This window comes from Chamaea fasciata, unplaced genomic scaffold (genome assembly GCF_029207755.1).
Source record: "Chamaea fasciata isolate MVZ Bird 193981 ecotype frontalis unplaced genomic scaffold, bChaFas1.0.hap1 SCAF_20, whole genome shotgun sequence".
In the NCBI taxonomy this organism is placed as follows: domain Eukaryota; kingdom Metazoa; phylum Chordata; class Aves; order Passeriformes; family Sylviidae; genus Chamaea; species Chamaea fasciata.
The window spans coordinates 7,099,721-7,122,065 of record NW_027094105.1 but is presented as its reverse complement, the minus strand read 5'-3'; the positions used below and the strand labels follow the sequence as shown (position 1 = coordinate 7,122,065).

The 22,345-nt window shown below is 44.3% G+C and overlaps 2 protein-coding genes and 1 long non-coding RNA gene across 5 annotated transcripts in view; 1 reads left to right on the top strand and 2 right to left on the bottom strand.

Moving 5' to 3' along the window:
- CFAP77 (cilia and flagella associated protein 77) overlaps nucleotides 1-11,985 on the bottom strand; it is a 56,587-nt gene extending 44,602 nt beyond the window's left edge. Inside the window, exon 1 of the mRNA XM_066201300.1 lies at nucleotides 11,851-11,985. Coding sequence (XP_066057397.1) covers nucleotides 11,851-11,985 — 135 coding nt within the window. The remainder of the gene's footprint in view (nucleotides 1-11,850) is intronic.
- Nucleotides 11,986-12,264: 279 nt separating this feature from the next.
- Nucleotides 12,265-21,531, top strand: TTF1 (transcription termination factor 1). Of its 3 annotated transcripts, none has more exons than XM_066201298.1 (11): nucleotides 12,265-12,305; nucleotides 13,184-14,000; nucleotides 14,789-15,048; nucleotides 15,365-15,550; nucleotides 16,633-16,711; nucleotides 16,983-17,113; nucleotides 17,610-17,838; nucleotides 18,728-18,817; nucleotides 19,033-19,098; nucleotides 19,478-19,563; nucleotides 19,958-21,531. In XM_066201298.1, exons 2-11 carry the CDS (start codon nucleotides 13,192-13,194, stop codon nucleotides 20,134-20,136), a joined length of 2,115 nt encoding a protein of 704 aa, XP_066057395.1. In that variant the 5' UTR covers nucleotides 12,265-12,305; nucleotides 13,184-13,191; the 3' UTR covers nucleotides 20,137-21,531. The 3 variants fall into 3 exon arrangements, with proteins under 3 accessions (XP_066057395.1, XP_066057396.1, XP_066057394.1); XM_066201299.1 differs by lacking the exon at nucleotides 12,265-12,305 and adding an exon at nucleotides 12,312-12,461; XM_066201297.1 differs by lacking the exon at nucleotides 12,265-12,305 and adding an exon at nucleotides 12,312-12,477.
- LOC136299561 (uncharacterized) overlaps nucleotides 19,957-22,345 on the bottom strand; it is a 3,922-nt gene continuing 1,533 nt past the window's right edge. The window contains exon 2 of the long non-coding RNA XR_010723525.1: nucleotides 19,957-22,108. This is a non-coding gene — a long non-coding RNA (uncharacterized lncRNA). The remainder of the gene's footprint in view (nucleotides 22,109-22,345) is intronic.

The following is a 22,345-nucleotide window of genomic DNA, read 5'->3' as shown; positions in this document are numbered from 1 at the left end:
ATGCTGACAGCCTTGCAGGAGGTGTGTGAGCAAGGAGACCCCAGCTGGGGGAGGCTGGGGGAGCATTTTAGAAAAGAGGATTTTGAGAGTTTAGGAGGAAAAAAAAATGAGAGGCCACATTCCGTGGAAAGGAAATTGCTTTTTCCAATTATCACTTGCTGAATTTCACATTTTTTGTAGAAATTAACCCAATGGGTTTGTTGTTTTATAAAACCCTCAGCCAGCATTTCCAGCCAGCAGTTTCCACAGCTGGAAGCGCATATCAAGAAGAGCTCATTTGCTCTCCCTCACACGCATGAGGGTGTGAGTGACCCCACTGCAGTGCCCAGGTTTATTTTCAAACAAGTTGGAGTCATTACATTGCAATCAGGGATTTGATGCAGCCCAAGATCTCTCACACACAAAAACATCACATTTCTTAAGATGTCAGCTGCACAAAATATCCTCCTCCACTCTGTTAGGGTTATTAGGATTCCATTAGGATTGTTAGGATTCACCATTTAGATACGTGGCCTACTTTCCCTGACCTGAATATTTAACTGTGGATTCTTCAGTACACCTGGGTCCTGCAATCTCTAATTGTTCATCACTGTCCAGCCAAGGCAGCTCGGTCTTTCCCTTGAAACACCCTATTAGCTACACGTGGGAGTTTCAGTGCTGTGAGTACTCTGTGGTGGAGTATTTACGGTGGGGTAGCAGTCAGGATTTGATTTTTCAAAGTGAGAACATCACACAGCTGAATTTAGCTGAAAGTTTGAGGTACCTTCTTTGCTGTGGGTACCAGCAAAGTAAGGTTCATACATCTTTACATTAGGTGTATCAGCCACCAAATTCTTCCACTTTATTGCTTGACATGACAAAAAGAAAAATCAGACCTGATGACAAAAACTCTTTATCACTGAAGTGTAAGAGCACAAAGTGCAGTTCACCTCCCTTGAAAACAAACTCACCCTGACTTCAGCTGAGCACTGAGAACAATGTGGAGATAATACTGGCTTCTTCAAAAACCATGTCTATTCCTTCACAAAGGTTTAAAAATTATTCTGAGTGCTTGATGTTACGTATGTGAACTATTTTAAGTAATAACAAAAAGGGAGACAGTAATGATGTACCAATGAATGATTAATGCCTTGCTATATAGAGTTTATTTCATACTAAGATCTGTATCTGTGGAGGCTTGCAGGCAGCAGTGATATCTTTTATGGAAGTAACTCCTACATGCCAGACTGTCACAAATATCCATTATAATATTTCCACTTTAAAAGAAAAGAGAAGAGGAGGAACACTGAAGGTCCAGTTTGGGACTGACCAGAACCTCAGCCCCCGTATCTGCTCAGCCAGGCTGAGCAGGTCACACCCCTGAGCTCCTGTCACCTAAGGCTCATCATCCAACCTGGGGAGAGCCTTCCAGAGGCCAGAGCATGGCCAGGAGAACTGCAACTTCAAGAGATCTCAGTCTCCAGAGATCACAGATGCTAAACTCACTTAAAACCAGACAGTGAAAAATAGTCAGAGTAGCAGCAATTGTAAAAGTTTATATAGGAGTTGCTTTGTTTCCTATTTATAGCTGCACTGTATTTTTCTTGTAATACATTTTTAATGACTTATAAGGCCTAGTTATTTATTCTCCTGAAGCCAAATACTTCCTCTACCCTGATGATGCAAGGGAGTGAGCTTTGCACAGAGGAGCTCAGTGGGAATGGCTGGATCTGCTCCCTGCACTGGCCCCAGGCTGGGGGGACCCTGCCTGGCCCTGGGGACCCCCACAGCACCCAAGGCACTGCTGCAGCCCAAGCATGCAGCTCCCCACTGCCTCTCTGCACAGGGACTGCCTGTGCAGAGCCCTCCCTGGGCCAGAATATTTTCAAATTGCTGATTATTCTATCTGCACACAAGGGAGCCTGTTTTTATGGTTATTTTGCTTTATATTTCTTAATCCAAAGTTAACTTTACTTAAAAAAAACAAAACAACCCCCAAACCCTGCAGTGCCTCATAGGCAGTGGTCCCTTCCATCTGGGTGTTGAAAAGTTGAGTATGGGCAATAGACCGAAAAAAGCAGAAGATGGGACACTTTGAAATGGCAGCTTTTAGCACAAAATATAATTAATCTGCAAAACCAGCATCCATCCCTAAGCAGAAATGCTGATTGCCTCATGATGAGTCTAACCAGAATGGTATTAACTCAACTGTTCTTTCTAAATTGTTATATACCCAATATTCTGACTCTTCTTCATATCAGATTAATAACTATGTAATCACTTCATTAGTTTATTTAGATTATGTTATTTTAGGAAATTATTGTTTAGATCAGCCTTGTCCTTCCCATCTCTCTGTGCCTTCCCAGAATTAAGTGATATCAGAGGAAACCAATTAATTGCAACTCGACCGCTGTAATGGGGTCTGTTCTGCAGTGTGGCAAAGTCTAATGGAGTTTTAATTTCCCCGTGGTGAGTCAACATTTGCTTAAAGAGAGAAAACTCTTAGAGCAAAACACTGCCTGAAACACACAGCTTCTTCCACGTCTGTGGGGTTGAATATTTGGGGCTGCTGCTGCTTTTGGTGGGGGTAAAATTCACAGAGGGGCATTGCTGGGGCACCAAAGAGCATCAGTTCCTACCAGGGGCTGAGGTTTCCTGTGGACTCACAGGGCATGGAAGGCATTCAGCCCAAACCTGCACAGCTCTCAGACTGCACCTCCCAACCCTGCAGGGTCCTGGGGGCTAAAATGAATTTGTCACCCAGTGAGGCTTTTGACAGCCCTTTTTAATGCATGGTCTTCCTCAGGCAGTATTTATTTAAGTGTCCTGGGCCCTCACTTTGCAGTGGCACCAGCAAGCCCTGGTGATGGAGCAGAAGCCCTTTGTGGTGGGGGGCTGTCAGACACAAAACCTGATCCCCGAGGAGCCTGCTGTGAGACACGCGGGACAGCAGAATTTACAATGAGATTATTCCCTTAATTGGGTTGTTCAGAGTATTTAGTACTGCCAGAAGTTACATTTGGGAGTCTGGGTGGAGACAAAGCACCCAGAGCTCTTTGAAATGCCCCTGGACCCTCCCTCTCACAGGCCCTGAGCCCCTTCCCAAACCTCTAATGCTGTTTTGCTTGGCAAAAGCTGACAAACTTCTAAAGTCAGTCTCATCTGCCTTCCCCAGTTATCTGGAAGCTTAAAAGGTTTGAAACAAAGCTACATTATGATGCAACCAAATTCAGCAGCGTCTGATTAACAAAAAGGAGGCCACAGCTACCTGACAGCAGCTGGTGGTTATTTTTTTATTTCTAAAACGAACTGATGGCCTCAAACATTCATACATGTTTGGGGGTTTTTTGTTTGTTTGTTTAAATGTCTCATTTCCTGGTTTGTTTTTCTTCTGCACCTTGCAGGAAAATAAAGTTTTGCAATTCTTCTTCTCATAATAAGTCTGTCCAAAAATGATGTCGCTCGTTGTGTTGAAAGATGGTTTCATTTTCTACTCAAAATTGGTATGAAAAATTTGCCTTGCCAAATGAACATTGTATACTGAACTTGTCAAATCCTCCCTCCTGACACAAATAAAAGATAACATTGGGTGGCAGCATGTAAAACAGCACTGACAAGACAGCTGGGATGGAAGCAAAGAAATGCATATTTTTCTCTTTCTCTCTTCCAGAACAGGGAATGGGAAAGATCCAGGTGAGCGAATGCTGGCGTGTTACAACCAAAAATACATCATCTAAAGACTTAACAAGCCATTTCAAGGCAGCTTCTGAGATGAACATAAGCGATTCCATTTCTGATTAGCAAAATCATGACAAAAGCATCAACTTTTTTTCCAAGCAACCAAGAAAGCTGCTAAGTAGGAAGAGTGGCTGGGTAAAAGGGGTATTCAGTTAAAAGTTCACAACTCTGTTGTGCAGGCTGGAAGGACTATTCCTAGCACTGCAGAAAATTATTCCAAGTATATTTAAAAATAAATAAGGTAATGATAACACTTTCATTAGATCTGCAGTGTCTCCATGTAAGTGAATTGTTTTTTCCTATTAAAATTGTTGATTGAAGGCTGTTAGCTATTTATCAGCCCCAAAATTACATTTCTTCTCTCCTCTTAAAAATCACAGCAACTGCACAGTTAGTAACAAGAAAAGACTCCTAAAACTGCAGTTTTGGGGTGGAGTGGGGGGGCAGGAATACAAGCATGAAACACAGATTGCACCTTCAAATCCCCAATGGCATCACGCTTCTTTGTTCTGCTAAGAAAAATTAACCTCAATCTCGGCTCAAGGTCCCCCGATTGATTATCATAGTCATTTAAATACTGTAATCTCATTTTCAGCATCAGGGAAAGGGAGCGAAAAGAAGAAAAAAAGAAAGAGGTGGGGAAGCGAGGGGGAGAGAAAGAGAAAACAGAATAAATTATCTGACAAAAGGAAAAAGGCCCTTTCTGCTTACGGAGCCTATTTCAGATCCTTCCACTTGATTGGAAAAGTTGATGAAGTTTAAATGAAGCAGAATTAGAGGCTCAGGCCACTGAGTATTGACAGGGGCCCATGGAAGAATGTGCAATTCAATAGGCCTGATTTCTGTGGAAAGCAGGGGAAAGGCCTAAATGGTATAATCTTCAATCAAATCTAACATCGACACTGACAAGGCAGGGTAATGAGATAGGCCAGATCAGGCATGTTGGTTAAAGAAATTAATCCCTCTCGCTGCACCAAGAGTTCAGCTTTGATGCCTATTGTACAGGGCCCCGTCCCAGCCTATCTAAATGCTAACTAACTGCAAGTGTGATCTGGGACTGTGCTTTTCAGTGCTGGGGCTAAGCTGAGAACAATTTGAGCTCCCTGATCACGCAGAGGTGGGACAGCACCGGGAGCAGAACAGGGATGAAGGATGCAGCCGCCCCCGTGCAGGGAAAGTTGCATTTCTGCTTCTCTTAAGGCTTTAACACACTGTAATACGCGGTAATTAATGGAGTTACAGTGCTGACCAGCCCACTGGAATCCCCTGGGAGCCACCAGAGGGGCTGGGCAGCCAGGAGGGTGATGGAGAGAGCAAATGTAAAGAGACGTCGGGAAGTTGAAAAGCTGCAGACAAAGGGGCTCTTCTACCTGGGCGAGCAGCCCAAAGCTCCCGATTAAAACCAGCGTTATTTTTCAGGCTGGTTTGCTCTTTACAGAGCAATGCGAGGCTCACTGTGTTTGCTTTGCTGGTTTTTTATCCCCCCGGCCTCAGAGAGTTACGCTATTATTTTTAATCAGGTTTCACTTGTAAGATTTTTAGGCAGAAACCTCGTGTTGGTTTGCTTAAACAAATCAAACTAGAGATATTTCCCATGATATTGAGGTTTTCTTAAAGGCTGTTGCTGGAAATCTAGTAGGAGGTCCCACTTGCATTTATCTTTGCTACTTCAAATAAATGTGAGTGGGAAAGTCAGTGTAATTTATTTTATACAGTACAAATGGTTAAAAAAGAAAATATTCTCAGAAATGCAGGTTCTGTCTAATCTGTTCAATGCAAGCAGCCAGGCAAGAACAAAACCATCTCTGCAAGATGACAAAAGCTTCTGAAATCCAATAATTAGGCATAAGAGCATCTCTAAGAATTTGCCTGGAAAGCAATCTGCCCTTGGGGAAAGTGTGGCCAAAAACTCCCCAAAATCGGGAACTGAAAACGCTAGTCTCTGTGTCTGCCGACAGCATGCTCTCTTTGCTCTACATTCTGCTAGGCAGCACTCAAAAAGAGGGGAATGATTGTGGGAAAGGTTTAAAAATAAAGAGCTTTTCACCTTTTCCTTGGGCAGCCGCCAACTCGTTGCCTGCCCAGCGCTCTCCTGTCCAGCACCGTCCTCACTGAGCCCCCACCAGCTTTTCCTCTGTGCGCAGGGCACTTTCTGGTGCCTCTTCCAGGGAAGGAGAATTTTTATTGGTGTTGGAGAGGAAAGAGGGCAGAGATAGTCTCCAAGTTTTAGCTGGGGCTCTGGTGCTGCTCTCAGCCTGCTGGGCTCGGTGTCCCTGGAGAAGGGTTGGTGGCTTAAGGGCACTTTAGTGGGATTTGGCATATCCCTGACTTTCTGTGTGGTGTCTTCAATTTGAATTAGTCTGAAAATCATCTCTTGGCTTCGTGTGGTTTGGGGGCAGCATTAAAACAGTGGTTCTCCCCCAAAGTTTCTTGAATCTTTCTGAGAATAAAGCCTGAGGTTTAGGTTAATCCTAAAAATTTATAGCCTGCAGCAGCTCTGGATGTACTGTGAATGTATGGATCCATTTGTGACCCATTTCATTTTAGTTTTTCCCCTATCCTGCCTACATCCTCTCATCCCTTGGCCTAATTCTTGTTTTTACATCCCCACGAAATCGGGCAAGAGGCTGTACAGATGTTCTCTGCTCTGACAGCACTGCTATTAGGGTCATAATGCAACAATTTGGTCTAACCATTATTATTGTGCTGGCTGACTTCAATAATGCACTTTTAAATCAAAGAGCCTTTGAAGCTTTATTTCCATTGTATTAGACAAATAAACATAGAAGATTTTCACAAACATAAAAGGCATTCACCTTGTAATGTTTCTGGGCTTATTAGTCTCACCAATTTGCATTGTTTTGTTCACATAAAGGATCAAAATGCCCTTTTGCTTGATTTTACATCCTGCCTGTGGATCTTAGGAGTGAGCAGCTCCCAAGGCCCAGCATTGCTGGGGCTGTCCCCCTGCCTGCTGAGTCACAGCTGGCACTTTGGAGCCTGTGTTCAAACAAGGAGGAAAAACCCACTACTTTCATTCATGCAGGATGTTTACTTGCCTCTTGGAAATACCTTATTTGTTTCAGCAGTGCCTGTGCAAAATATGAAAGGGCACTAAAGCTCATAAGGAGTTTAATTTTTAGTGTACCAAATAATTCATTTAAAATCTTAAATGAGTTCATGCTGAGAAGAAAACCCTTAGAAGTCGGAGCATTGGAAGGAAAGCTCAGAACCAAACCTAATGATTATTTGACTAACCAGCCCTTCATTAGTTTATTTCTCTAATGAATTATTGAGGCACTGCATAGACATCTCAGAATACATTTTTAAAAGCACAACACTGGTCTTAGACTGCAAAAATATAATAGTACTCGTGATATAATAATAATAGCAATAAGCACACAAAATGCTGCATAAACACTAATTAAACCTCAGTGTCCCCAAGCAGCAAGCACAGAAGGCAGGATGCTGAGCACATGTAGTGATTTGAGGTAAAGAATATAATTAACAGCTAATAAAACAACCTTATTCCAAATACAGCTCATGTATTGTGGCTGCTGTGCTCCGTGTTACAGGGGAGAAACAAAAAAACTGAAATCTGCTCTCTGACCAAGTTTCCAGTAAATGTATTGAACCCAAAGAGCTGTGAGCAGGTTTAGGTTAGGGGAAGGAACAGAGTTATTTAAATCATCAAAGCTAACACCTGAGGGAACTTATCCAAACCCTCTGGAAGCTGCCTCGCAGGGTTGTGATCAGCAGTTTGCCACACGGGGGGTTCTTGGGTCATGTGGAAATAGCTGTGAAATCCTGGCTGCGGCTGAAGATCCTCGGAGGGGAGCAGAGGCAGCAGGACCTGACAGCCCCCCCTGGGCTGTGTGGGTGTTCTGTGGAAGAGGAATGGTTTGGCCCCTGTCAGTCCCATTCCTCACCCGTGCCGAGTTCACCTTGACTCCTCGACAGGCTGGTGCCAGAAGAGGTAAAGAAGATGAGTGGATTTGGAGAGAATGTTAAAAACAAACAAACAAACAAACAAAAAACAACCAACAAAAAACCAAACCCAAATCGCCCAGGAAGCTGAGGGTTAAAGGCTCAAAGATAAAGCACAACATTCTGATGTAAAAGCCCTGTTGCAGCCACAGTCCGGGTCAATAACAAAAGGTTCAGAGTGATGGAAAACCTGCCCTGTCAGTAATTTCGATTCCGAGAGATGTTTGTGATGATGCAGTTTACTGCTCGAAGTTGTAGTACTCTTTTTCACAATGTGCACTTGTCCATCTTTGTCTCTTGCTTAATTACAGCTTTTTCTTTTCTTTTTTCACAATGTGACACAACTTTAGTTTGACAAAATGGCCCCACTTGCTTTTGTAGTGTCCATCCTATGGATCATTCCAGAAATCAAAATGATTTTGCAACAATTGTCAGCAGTGCCTTGCTCTGTGACAGTCAGACAGCTCAGAAATACTTCATGCTGAGCTTCAATAGGCACGAAAGGAAAAAAAAAAATGCAGTGAGTGATTTCTGTCTTTGCTTGGTACTCACGTAGGGAGTGGAGTCCCTTGGTCACCTGGCTGGGCACGGAGCAGGATCCCGGGTGAGCCCAGAGAAAGCTCTGTTCTGGGTGTGTTCACCCACCAAAAAGGGCAGTTCACTCTTCCTGGGCTGGCTGATCCTTCCGTTGCTGGGAATTCCAAAGCCAAGGCTATCAGTGTGCCAGTTCCTGTGGTTTTGGGAGGGTTTTTTTGATCATGTATTCTTCTTGTGGAGATCGTAGCTGCTGAAATTTTATTGCCTGAATCCTGTAGCTTCTGTTCAGTCTCATTTGGAAAAAATTAAAAACTTCCAACCCTCAGGGCTGTAGAGGAAAGATTAGGAAAATGAACCCTAAATGCCCTGGCATTCAGACCAATAAAGGCAGCCTGGCATCAGTTGTCATGTAAATAACAAGCTTGTAAAACAAACACTGCACATTCCAGCGGTTCTGTTTGTTAAATCTGCTTCTCCTGCAGTCTGGACTGGGACCTGGTGCCAGCCTTTCCTGGCCAGCAGAGCACCAGCACCATTCTCCTCCTCTTCCTCTCAGAAATGCCACTTTGGAAACAACTTTTCAATGCTGGGAGCAGTAGAAGGGGCTCTGAAGGTGAGCCCGATGCTTCTCAGGGCTTTTCCTGGAGAGCAGTTCCCTGCTCGTCCCCTGGCTCCACCTGGACGGGTGAGTGGATGCTTTGGCACATCGGGCTGGATTTCCCATTTGCCTTCACACATCAAGAAAGGTAAATCCAACTCCTCGCTGGTACAATGACTTTGTCAGTGATCTGTTGAACTTAATTATACCATATTATGCAGAAGATGTTAATCTAAATGTAACCAAACTGCTGTGGGTCACTATTTCTGAAGTCTGTGTCAGGCTTGCCAGGGGTTAAGTGTGGTAAACTCTTATTTCCTGCCCAGAGCTGGTTTATTTTTGTAACACAGGAGTTTTCAGTAAGTTTGTTCTGGAAAAGTGCTTGGCTAAGGCTTTTATTGGAGAAAACAGACCAAAAATGCTTTGCTCAGATTTTTACTGGCATCACTAGATGAAATGCTTTCCTCAGTTTTATGCTGCAAGCAAATATATATTGACAACTAAATTAACTCCTTGATTAATTAAAACACATCATACATTCTAGCAGAGAAACAGAGCATTCATCCCTAGGAATCTTTACATGAGAAGATGATGGTTTTAATCTGTGATAGGCAGAGTGTGTGAACACATCCTGTGGGGAGGCTGGGGCTGGGCAGAGCAGAGCAGAAACACAGTCTGGGCAGGGATATTGTTTGGATATGTGATGCCACATCTAGAAGATATAGAAAAGAACTGAAAGAGAAAACAGGGGGTCCTGTTGTTGGCTGCTGCAAAGTGGGGGGGTCTGTCATACTCGCACCAGGGTTTTGAGGTCCAAGTGCCATTTGGAGGAGGATCAGGGACTAAGTGTCCCATCCATCTCCACTGGGCCTCAGGTACTGGTGTATTTTCTGCCCACAGAACCTCAGTGGCAGCTGTTGGAGCTGTGTGTTCCTCATGCCCTCCCTCGGCTGCCAGCAGCACTCATCCAAGCTGCAGTTGTCTCCAAACCTTTTGTCCTTTTCTTCGAAACCATCTTTGTGTCCTTTAGTTTCAGCATGAGGGCTGGGACCTGCCGGCCATCCTTTGCAGAGTGCTTGATTCCCAGGGCTGTCCTGGGGAGGAGGAGATTCCAGGCTGCAGCTGGAAGCAGGAGGAGGAGGAAGGGCAGAGGGCTGATGCTGTCTGTGTGTCACCACTGGTGCGTGCAGTGCCAAGTGCCAGCGTTTATCCAGCAAACTGCCACCCCACCCCTGTCACCTCCCGGCAGAGGAGGACACCCTGGTGAACTCAGCACTCCTCGGGGCAGTGTGGAAAGGCAGCTGGCAGGGGGGCAGCAGTTTGCTGCACAAACTCGGCAGCAGAACCTACCATGAAGTGCAATTACTGCTGGTTCCAAGAGTAAAGGCATCCCTGTTAACACCCCGCTTACTCCCTGCTCAAGGATTGCATCAGGTGGATGCAAATCTCCCCTCTCTACCTGCAGACACCGTCCTGCAAGGAAGCCTTGAGAAAACAGAAATCATCCAGAATACTAAAATTGAACACTACCTTCTTCTCCTAAAACTTGCTCCAAGTTTAGTTTTACCAGGCCAGATTGCAGAAATCCAGATCTTAATTTATTAAAACATCCCAAGATTTGAAATTGCTCAGAATTCCCAGTGCCAGGATGCTCTGCAGGAGTTATCCTTCCCATCAAACTCAGGGGATCCAGGGAAAAGAAAGAAAGTAGAAGTTGTGGATTTGAACAAATGAAGCCGCTTTTGAGTTTTGATGCAAAGCCTGCTTTTTTTTTTTTTCTATGCCTGACAATATTACCCAACAGATTTTTAGAGTTTCATAAGAAAACAAAAGAATCGAGCACTGCAAAGTCTCGAATTTCCAGTGACGCTCCAAATCCCCAAATTTCACGGCCAACTTCCAAGCCTGCCGGTGCGAAGGTGCGATTGCTGAGGGAGCCGAAGAGCCGAACTCCGGCTGGAAAACCGAGGTTTAAGCGGGGAAACAAGGCTTGTGAGCAGGAGCGGCTGCCCTGGCAGGGGAAGGGCGAAGAGCAGCCGCTCCAAGCGCTCGATACCGGCCGCGGGCGCGGGGAGGGCTCCGGGCTCGCTGCGGGCTGGGAGCGCCGGCTCGGGCACGAAGCCGTTCTGCGAGTGCCATCCAGGGGACGAGGGCTGCACTTCAGCTGCTGTTCGGGCAGAGGAGGGGGTTAAAGCGTCGCTGGTTGGGGGTGCGGGTGTCGAGGAGGAGGAACCAACCCAAGCGAGAGGCTTAAAACTTCCCGTGCAGCACCCCGAGCTCAGCAGGTGCGCAGGACAGGGATACAAGTAAGGTTAACGAACTTAGAAGTGCCAGGAGTTTGGAAAGGGACCAGAATCTCCGCAGCAGGTCTAAAAATGCGAATTACAGAACCACAGAATAATTTAGGGTGGAAAAGACCTCCAAAATCATCGAGTCCAACCTGTGACCGATCACCACCTTGTCACCCAGACCAGAGCGTTGAGTGCCACGTCCAGATGTTCCTTGGACTCCTCCGGGATTAGTGACTCCAAACCTCCCCGTGCGGCCCCTTCCAACGGTGGTGGTAATTCAGGTGGACACAGTTTGTGTGACCCTCTCCCCGGGACCCCCCGACTGTGTCTGAGGGTGGAGAGCAGCCCCAGTGACATCTCGGTCCCTGTCCCTGAGTGCTTCCCAAACCTCGGCACTTAGGACTTGGAAAACCCTCGTAGGGAGAACCCATCCTGTTCTGTGCTCATCACCGGCTGGGGACCGCCGGGTGTTTAAAACACGAACTTGAAGGAGCAGCGGGGAAACACAATTTCCTTGTCATATAAATCAGTGGAGGGTAAAAAAAAACACCGTGGATTTAACCTCTTCAAGGGGAAACTTTTCTGCTGTGAAGCTGCCCGCGGCGACCGTGACCCCCCCACCCTCGCCGGGGTCCCCAGGCTGTGGGATGGGAGGTGGCCATGGCGATGGGATGGGAGGGTGGCCGTGTCCGGGCAGGGCTCGGGGGTCGCGGGGCTCACCTTGAGGATGAGCGGGTTGCGCAGCATGCTGAGCCGGACCACCCCCAGCCGCTCGTTCTCCGTGCCCGGGCCCGCCTCGGCCAAAGTCATCGGCCCCCGCCGGGTCACCGCTCTGCGAACGCCGGCGCTCGCCATGGCGCAGGGGGGCCGGGCCCGGGCCGGGGGTCTCTCGGCGGTGCCAGTCCTGCTCCTGGCGCTGGAAGGGGGTCTCGACGGTCCCGGTTCCGGGGCTCTCTCGGCGGTGCCGGTGCCGGTTCCCATGCCGGGGGTCTCTGCACGGCCCCGGTGCCGGGGTTCTCCCACCGAACTCGCGGCTCGAGCGGCGGCGTCCGTCTCCAGGCAACAGGCGGTGCGCCGCTCTGACGGCTCCGGCTGGGGCCGCTTCCGCCGGGGGAACGGATGGGCCGGGGACGGGGCGCGGGGGGGCCGGCGGCGCGGGCGGACACCGCGTGGAGGTAGCGGGACGCTCGGCGGGGCCGGGAGCGCGGCGGGCCCGGGCGGGTTCGTGAGGGGCTGCGGGCTCCTCACACACCGGGACGCTGCGAGTCTCCCTCGGGAGCCCCAGAGAGGAGCGGCGGGGTCCGGCCCATTCGCTCAGCCGGGGTTTATCGGTATCTGGGCCTAGGGGTGAGCTGTGCTTTGAGCCCCACCGAGGTTTCGGGGCCGCTCGTTCCCCTCGGTGGCGGGGAGGGGATGCCCGGGAGCGCCCTGGGGATGCCAGATTCAAGGGCGCGTGTTTCAAATGTGACTGGGGTGTTGCTTCGTGAGTGGTTTGTATGCGCTGGATGTAGAAAATGTGCTGGAAATGCTTCCTGCCTGCTCTGTGTGACTGAGTTCTGCGGGAATTGTCCTGTCCTGAAACAGCCGGCAGAGACTTCTAATTAGAGAATTTTGGGTTTAGTGCTGATGAGTCTCATATTTTTTTGTTGTATTTATAGCTTGCTACTGTTTCAGTGCTGAAAGCTGAATTGAACGTAATAGTCAGACGTCACTTAGTTATTCAAAATCAAAGCTAAAAGTTATTAAATTTATTAAAGTGTGTTTTGGTAAAGTGTTTTTTGTTGTTGTGGAAAGGCACTCTGAAGGCTGGGGACAGCTGTGATGCACATCTGTTTGATACAGAAGGCATCAGCTTTTCCCAGGCACTTTACAAAACCAACTGTATTGAAAAGTAAGAGTCTAAGATAAAATGGAGCTTTTAATTGTTAAGGTTTTGGGTGGGTTTTTGTCCTTTTTGTTGGGTTTTTTTTGGGGGAGGAGGGGTCATTTTGTTTTAAACAAAAACGGTGTATAAATGACAACACTTCAATAAAACTCCTCTCTTTTACTTAAGGGAAAACAATGAAAGGCAAAGCACATGCAGATGACTTTCAAGTCCAGGATTTTATCAAGAAGAGGAAAAAGAAGAAGAAGAAACTCAGTGAGTCCAACCACAAGCATGAAGATGCTGAAGTTGTGGAAGATCCAGAGCCTGGCCATGCTTCCCCAGTGCTCTTTGAAGATGAAGCAGCACAGGGTGCGGAGAGCAGGAAAAAGAAGAAAAAAATGAAAAAAAAGAGTGAGAAGCAGCAGGCTTTGATAGATCATTTCTTTGTGAGGGCAGACCATGAAATCAGCAATGGGACTGGAGCTGCTGCTTCCCCGAGGAAGAAGAGGAAGGGTCAGGACAGCACTGATGAGCTCAGAGATGTCACCAGGAACCAGCACAGCAGCCAGGACTGCCAGGAGAATGCTGCTGCTGCTGTTAGTTTTAAAAAACCCAAGAAAAAGAAAGAAAAGCATCCTGAAGAGGTTGAGGTGTGTGAGCTGCCTCCCTCTGAGGAACACAGCAAGGGCCACAAAGAGAAATCCAAGAAGAAGAAGAAGAAGAAAAGGAGGGAGGGCAGTGCCCAGGAGGACACAGATGGAGCAGCTGAGCAGCCTCTGCTGTCGCCCTCAGAGCAGGGCAGGGGGCACAGAGGGTGGCCTTCACCTGCAGGGGAGGATGGAGGCTGTGATGCTGCTTCTGTCATCAGTGAGGAGCTCCCTGCTCGTTTTTCTACACCCAGCAAAGCAGCTGACCCAGCTAAAAAGACTCCAGCACGTGCTAAAAAGGCAATTAAAAGCAGCACTTATGTCATGGAAGAAAGCTCTTCAGAGTCTGATGTGATGTAAGTTCAGGTTTTGTTTGGGGTTTTTTTCTCCCTTCCACCACTCCCCAAATCCATTCCTTTCAGGTGATTTGGGTTCCAGGTTTTTCATCACTCTGTTTTGTGTGTGTTTTAAAGGAAAACTTTTAATGATCCTAATGTTAGTGTGCTGCTTTAAAAGCTCAATGGTCTTGTGGAGATCCAATTACAATTTTTCAGAATAATTCAGTGTAGGGTCTTTTCTGTAAAAACTGCAGGTATGGAAATAACTTAAGTGCAAAAAAGTCACATTTAAAATAAGAAAAGTAGAGGGAAAATGAAGGGATTTCATTTGTTAGACTTGATATTTATAGTGCACAGGTTTATTTTAACCAAGCAACCAGTAAAGTCAGCTAAACAATTAAATATTCTGTAAAATAAATTCTCATGTAAGTAGTTTTTGATGCCTTTACAGTGTCTAGAACACAAAACAGGAGCACTAATAAGAAACAGATGGAAAAAAATGTGTGTGGCAGTGGTAGCAAGAGACATTATTTTATCAGTATGCCCATGTGTGAGAGTTTTGTGGGTTTTCAGAACTTGAGAAAGCTCCTTGATTATTGTAAGTAAAGAAATTTGGTTATAAATTACAATTAGTAAATTATGTTAAAAGGTTAGGAATGCAAGGCAGTGGATATGTGAAGTATTTTTTGTTCTCTAATTAACGAATATGTTCATTCTCTTAGTGGTGGAGATGTTAACAAAACCGCTGGTGTGGGGTTCTAGTGGTGTATGTTATTTTATGCCTTTTTTTTTTTTTTTAATATCAGGACACCAAAAGCCTTGGCATCACATAAAGAGAAGAAGCAGAAGCAGCAGAACAATTCCTTTACTGAACTGGCAGCGCCTGATGAGGTCAGTGTGGACGGTGACGAAGCCCTGGACCTTGCCATGACTTCATTCATAGATTTGGATACTGCAAGACAAGAACTGGAAGAGTTTATTCCTCATGTGAAGAACATATCAGACAGTTCAATCAAGAAAATGGCTGGAAGAGACCTAACAAGGTTTAAGGAGTTTAAAAAACAGGGTGAGCCTCTGAAATCCTGTTGCAGTGGGGAAGGACTGTGCAGCTGTGCCAATGTTTGGACGGAGGGAAAAATTTCCGGTGTCTGTTGAATCCAGAGAGTCTGATTCACTTCATTTCATTGCCTTATTTTCTGTTTCTCTGTTTTGTAACATCTACTTCCACACTGGCAAATTTCAGTCCAAACTTGTGTGTTAATTGCTGATTCCCAGCTGGTTTTGTCTAATTCAGTTTTCTCTTTTCCCCTATGAATTTGTTGATACCTGAGATACGTACTTGAGGTTTGACTTGGGTTGTTTTTAACCTTTCTATATTTTAGGTATTGCTGTCAAGTTTGGCAGATTTACCAAGAAGGAAAATCAGCAAATCCAGAAAAACATTGAAGAGTTCTTAGCACTTACTGGAATAGACAGTGCTGAAAAACTTCTGTTCACCTCGAGGTATCCAGAAGACAAAGACACCATCCATCGCCTGAAAGCAGAACATCACTTCTGTGAAAAAATCTGTGAGTATTTAAGTTCATCCTCAGGCAGCTGAATATTGCATTCTACAACCTGCTGATACCATGGCATATTTTGTAAAATAATTTTCATTGAAAAGCACTGATGTTGCTAAATTTGGTTAAAAAAAAAAAAAAAAGAGCTGCTGGCATGGTGTAGTTGATAATCTGCACAGGCCACTGTTCTTATTATCTGGTCTCAAATAGGAAGAGTTTGGAGATAAAACATGGTCAAGACCAATAAGCCCTCCAGACCTACATTTAGGCTTTATGGCTTTAAGTGCATTATTTGCTAAACTATAATTAAGGTTACTGATGGCAGCTGTGAGTGGTAAAGTCCTATCCAAAATCATTAGATCACATAAATAGGTGGCAGGTGCAGGACTGAGGGGGTGGAAGGATCTGAGCCATGTCAGTTTTCCAAGACATGGGAATTTTCTCAGTGTATCAGGAGCTTTATTTTGTGTATTTGGTGACGTATCTCGGCAAGGCAGAGTAAAGGGCAGCCTGTCATGGATCAGGATGCTGGGATCAAAGTGAGATTTGTCCCTCTGTGGTTATTTCGGACACGCAATCCTTCCCTCTGCATTGGCACGTTTGCCTGATGTTGACTTTCATTCCAGTGTGGAAGTTTGCTCCTGGGCTGGGAAGATTTGGCAGAAATTCTCATCAGTGTCCTGTGCCTTGCAGTCCCCTCTCCTGGGCACTGCTGGCCAAGGTGGTTGTGTGTTCCCAGGGATTGATCTCTGTGGATCTTCCCTTCAGCAGAGATCTTCATTTGGCTTTGCTGGGTGCCCCCAGTGCCTGCTTTTCCCAGCTGGAACAGTCTGGAAGCACCCAGTGTCTCCTCAGCCCGGTGGCTGTCTTGTGTCTCTCTTTTAATGGGAGTGTTCAGCATGCCAGTTAACTTCTAATCACACCTGGGTCAAATGCACAGCCAGTCGATGCAGTTTGTAGCTGGTGACTAGAAAGAATCTCTTGTTGGCAGCACAGTCATGAAAATGTGTGGTGTTGGGTGTTGGGGTTTGTTTCATTTTGGCCTCACCACTGTGAGGAATGTTTGTTAAAAATGATCGTTTACCTTCCAGCTGAGGGCATTCCCCGGCCCTGGAGGCTGATATATTATCGAGCAAGGAAGATGTTTGACCCAAATAATTATAAAGGAAGGTAAGGGAATACTTCCAGAGTGTTTCTGAATGCTAATTATCAGTCTGTGTTGATTATTTGTAAATCAAAAATGGATTCAAATGAAGATCATCTCCCATTAGTGCCAGTTAATGTGACTTCATTGACAGTTCATTTTCCCTCATTGATTCCTCTGTTCTAAAATATGACTTGAAGTGATGATTAACATTGATCACCTGCAGATTTCAGAGCTCTTTAAGAGATTGAAATGGTTTGAATTTACAGCTGAAGCTCTGCCCATTTCCTCAACCAGGTATACTAAGGAAGAAAAAGAAAAATTAAAGAAGTATCAAGCTCTGTATGGCAATGATTGGAAGAAGATTTCTGAGTTGATGTCCCGTTCTAACCTCTCAGTTGCTATGAAATTCTCTGAAATCAAGTCAGGTATGTAATTTTAAGAAAAACAATTCATTTTGTGTAATTTTATTTGAACTCTATGATGTAGGTACCCTAAACATAAGGAAAAAGTCTTTCAAGTAGGGGGTTTTTAATTAAGTAATTAATTTGTAGTGGTGGTCCTCTTCTTCACACCACTGATTGCATTTTCATGTGGAAAAGATGAGAAAGATCTCTGAAAGAAAATGGAAAAGAAGAGGAACAAATATAACTCTTTATTAACAGAACTGACATCCAAAAAAGATGGAGGGCAGAAGGAATTTGGCAGCCAGGTTTAAAAAGATAAAAACTGGGAATCAGACTGTTCTTTAGAGTTTAGGCTGAACTCTCAAGTCTGGTATGCAGAAGAGTTTCTAGGACATGTGTTAAGAAGCTGGGCCTATAAATAAAAATAATGCAAAGTGAAACATTTGCTCCTTTGCCTTTTGTTCCCCTAATCATTTATGATAAATTGTGCCTTAACCTGGTGGTTTTTCCCTTGTAGCCATTAACTATGGTCCTTGGACAAAGGAAGAGACCCAGAAGTTAATGAATGCAGTGAAGGAGGTGATGAGGAGAAAACTGCAGTCAGAAAATCCAGATTCTCTTTTGTCACTGGACCAGTCAAACACGGATCTCTGGATTGACCGGGAGCTGCTGTACCAGGCACTGCCCTGGACTGAGATTGAAACCAAAGTGGGAAGTCGATACTGGAGACAATGCAAACAGAAATGGTGAGGGCTTGGACTACCCTGAGAGAGTAAAATGTCTTCCGGGGTGTATTTATTCTGCAAAACCTGTGTTTTATACCATCATGATTCTTTGGTAGGACAGATAAGAGATTGTAGAGCTCACAAAAGGCATTGCTGATGTGTTTGAGACAAATAACTCTGCCAGCTGGAGCAAGTTTTCTGTTTGCTGTGATAGCAAAGCCTGATTTCTGCCTGCTGTGCCGAGGCCTGAGCAGCAGAGTTGACTTACATGATGAACCCTGGGCATTGTGACTAACAACAGGAATGGCACCTTGTTTGTAGGGTATTTCAGGGGAAACTCTCCCAGCCAAGGCCTGGCCCCTGCTGGTTGGGAAATGTGGCATCAGATCCAGGTGTTTCTGTGCTAAAAATACAATCAAAAAATACAACTGACTTGCTGATTTGGGGCCTATAAAAGCTGGACCCACTTTTGGGGTGAATTTGGAGACCTCACCTAGGGGCGGACACACTGTGTAGGATTTCCCAGTCGTTGGGAAGGGTTTTCCAGGCCCTGGCTGTGAAGTGGGGCTCCCCAGCAACAGGATCTGGATGATGGTAAAATATCGAGGCAATTGGTGTATTTTTCTCCGTCACTATCCTTTCTCTCATATAGTAATGATCAGTGCATTCCCTTGCTTATTTTTGCTTGTTGCTAAAGGAAAGTCTGTAGTTTTATTGAATGTATCATTTTACTTTTTTGTTGCCTTAATATTCATAGTAAAATACGACCATTTTTCATTGGTGACTGTGTCCTTTCCATCCCCCCTGTCACTTGGGAGAACATTGCCTCTCTCTGACAGCAGCAGCATCTTGATGCTTGGAATGTCTTGAAATGATAGAAACCTGGTGTTTTTTTGATGTGTTTTCAAAGGAATTCGGTTTTAACCAGCAAATTGACCAGAGGGCAGCAGTTGTACAGAGGGATCAATGGATTAAAGGCCAAGATCAATCTTATTAAAAGGTACAGTTCTGAGCAGTGGGATGTTCTTGTATTTCCCACTGTTGGAGGTGTGTTTATAAAAGTTTGCAGGGTGAGAACAGCCTGCAGCTTGATACATGTTTTGCAATCATTCTTTCTCTGGACAAAATGTCCTGTAATTTCTGACTGGGGGAGCTGGGAACACTGAATTATGTCTTGAGTTCTGCCTGTCAACTGCTTCTGTCTTACATCCACAGGTTGTATGAAACGGGAGCAGAGGATGCCAGTGAAGTAAACTGGGATGAACTCAGTAATGCTATTGGGTAATTTCCCTTTTTTTTTATGGATACAAAGGGTGGTTCAAGCAGATGAATCAAAGTTCTGATACCTTTACAACTGTAGGAAATGTTCACTTTGGAAACATTGCAGGTGCATATCCTGGCATGGCACTGAGCACCAAGATCCGAAACCCTTAACATTCCAAACACTGGAGTGTTGTGTATCTGTGCTTCCAGGTGTTAATCAATTAATGGGGAAAGTCATTTGTTATCATGGGTTAATTATTATTTGAATTCCATCCTTTCTACCTAAATCTAAGCTAGGGTTTGACTGGCATCACTCTCAGGAATGGATAACTCAGTAACAATTAAAGTTTATTTTAGTTCCTTGCACCACTAATTCTTTCAACTCTTCTCTTTGCAGAGATGTTCCTAGAGCCTATGTTCAAGCGAAGTTTTATAAGCTAAAAGTGTCCTTTGTCCCTTTATGGAAAAGAAGGACTTTTTCTGGTCAGTATGCCAGTTTTTTGTATGTACTCCTTAAGGCTTTGGCTTGAATCTCAGAGGATACATATTCTGGTTCATTTTTTTTCCTAATTGCCTAAAATCTTGGCCTTAATACTTATTTTACTAAATGCTTTTTTGTAACGTTCAATGTCCTCTTCATGCAAGTGCTTATGAACCTGTTCTTTTTAATACCTTGTCTTGAAAAGTTTTAAGACTGTGTATTTTAATTTTTCTTTGCCTGTTTGTGTTATGTCTGATCTCCCTGCAGCCCCTGTGATCAGAACAATACAGAGATTTTGTGCATTTAACACTGACAACATGATTTCTGTCTCTGAGAAGCTGTTCCTCTCCAATTAAATTAGATCCAATTAAAACGACTTTTTTTTTTTCCTCATAGAAATTATTGGCTATCTATATGAAATAAAGCTCCCAGAATTTGAAGAACAGTTGAGAAAAGAAGAGGAGAAACACAAAGGGTTTTGCAATTTGCCAGCCAGTCAGCAGCAGAGAGCGTTCCGATTCAGTGACATCTTTGACTTCAGTGAAGGGAGTGATTCCAATGAAGAGTGTGATTGATTGACTGTCCTAAAACCAATGCCTAATTTGCATATTTAACTGCAGCTGGGTCTGGGTGAAAGTGGGTGCAGTTCACCACCTGCAAATACCCAGGCTGTTGATAATGGGAAAAGTCAAGGATAGGCACCTCTGATTGCCTTGTTTCATCTTGAAGATGGAGTTAAACAGAGCTTTTGTGCCACCTTTTATTTCATTTAGCTCTGGTTTTAGAAGTTTTCATGTAAGCATCCAAGCTGCTTTTTAAATGTCTCAAAATACTTTTTTTCTGTGCAGCTGAAAGCTGCTGTTCTCCCTTTATGAATGAACATATTTTCAGAACTTTATTTTTTTAAAAAATCATGGGATTGGAAAAAGGTTTTTAGTTTGCTTTTTAATCCTTGTAATAGTCAAGTTTTAAGGACATCTGTTGATGAAAGCAGCACAATTTTTGAGTTGTTTTTATTTTGTTTGTTTTTTTTAGACAGGTAACTTATTTTTAAAAGCAATTGGTTTTATTTTTGATGCAGACTTACACTCTTTTGAACCCTTCTAGAGAAGAAGGACTTTTGTCCATTACTGTTCATCATTTCATGCTAACCAAAACAAATAATTTAAAATGTTGTAATTAATATTTGGAGTACAAAGCAGTGTATATATATATATACATATGCAGACATACGTTTTTATTTTCCCAAGGAGAATTTCTACATTTTAGTAAAAATATTAAGCAATACAATGGGGGTTTTACTCATGCTTTGTATAATATTTTTCACTCTCTGCCTGGTAAGTTGTAAATTTACTGAATGAATGTAAAAAAAACACCCCAAAATATCTTACTGTGTAGTCTTTGTAGGGCTTGTTTATATTTCCCACATGCTGTTCTAGACAGTAATGCAAGAAGACTCAGTCCCTGCTTTTTGAGGGTCATTTTGATAAGTGAACATTTCCCCTCTTCATTTCTAATAACTGAAAATCCAATGGCTTGAAATAAAAGCCTTGTTGGAGGGTCTGGAAGGTGACTTACAGCAAGGGAGTTTAAAGGGGAACTTTCCCTATTTAACTGTGTCTGGCTTTAGTCTCTCTGACAATAGAAAGCACTGGGATTTCTGTGAGACAGGCAGGACCTCCTCTGCATTCAGCTGCTGCTTCGAGGGTAAAGTTTTCCAGCCAAGAGATGGAATGGAATGGAAGAAGGTAACACACACCACTTCTGCTTAGGTCTTTGTGTTGCTTTATGGATTTGAAGGTTAAAAGCTGAAAAACTTGAATTTCTAAATCTAAAAAGTTTGTGTTTTTCAAGGTTTGTTTTTTTTTTTTTTCCTGGAACCTGGAGATGCTCTGAATTGTCTGCAGGCAGCAAGAGCACAAACAATGCCTGGTTGTAGAGTTTGTAGAAATAAACTTCTGCCTCCATGATGAGATGTATTTTATTCTTTGCTTTTAAAGAAAACTGTGGTGGCCGAGTGGAATGCAGGATGGAAAGAGAGAAGCAGCAATGCTTTATGGAACAAAAAGAATAATCTGACAGAGTTCAATAAATTTGATGGAATTTAATGAAGTTTTAACAGTCTTCAAATAAGGGTTCAATAAAGTTCACCTTATTAATGACTGTATGGAAGAAACATACAAAGGAAAACTGAGTTAAAATGAAGTTGGTGATCCAGAAAGAGTTTTGGAGACACAAAGGGTAAGAAATACCCTTCAGTTGACTCCTGAGGTTCAGAATGAAACCCCCCTCCTTTCTAACTCCTCAGAGAAGAGCTGGATCCAGGCTGAGTGACAGAGCTGGTTTACATATGTAAAGTTTATCACTAATACCGAGTAGCCCCATGAATCAGTGGTATTTAATTAGTATATTCAGCTGTTCTCAGTCACTTACCCAGGATCCGGTGTGGGTGAGGGATCTCTTGCCCTTGGACAGGGAAAGACCTCGGGGTGGGGCTCAGGTAAGGGATCCCAAACCTCAACAGGTTTCCCCTGGCCTGCAATCCAGCTGCAATTCAGAGTTATTAGGGGGAAATGGGTGCCTGTTAATCAGCAGTACAGATAAGATAAATGCCTTTGTTTTAGCTCTGCTGTCTCATTCTCCGCTCATTATCTTGCATGTTTGGGTTTCAAAATCACCTTTCAAAATATTTTTCTGAGGCACTTTCACTCCCTTGACTCTGAGCCAGGAGCATTCCAGCTCGAAAGGTCACCCTCAGGGCATGAGCTCCTGTTACTCCATCCC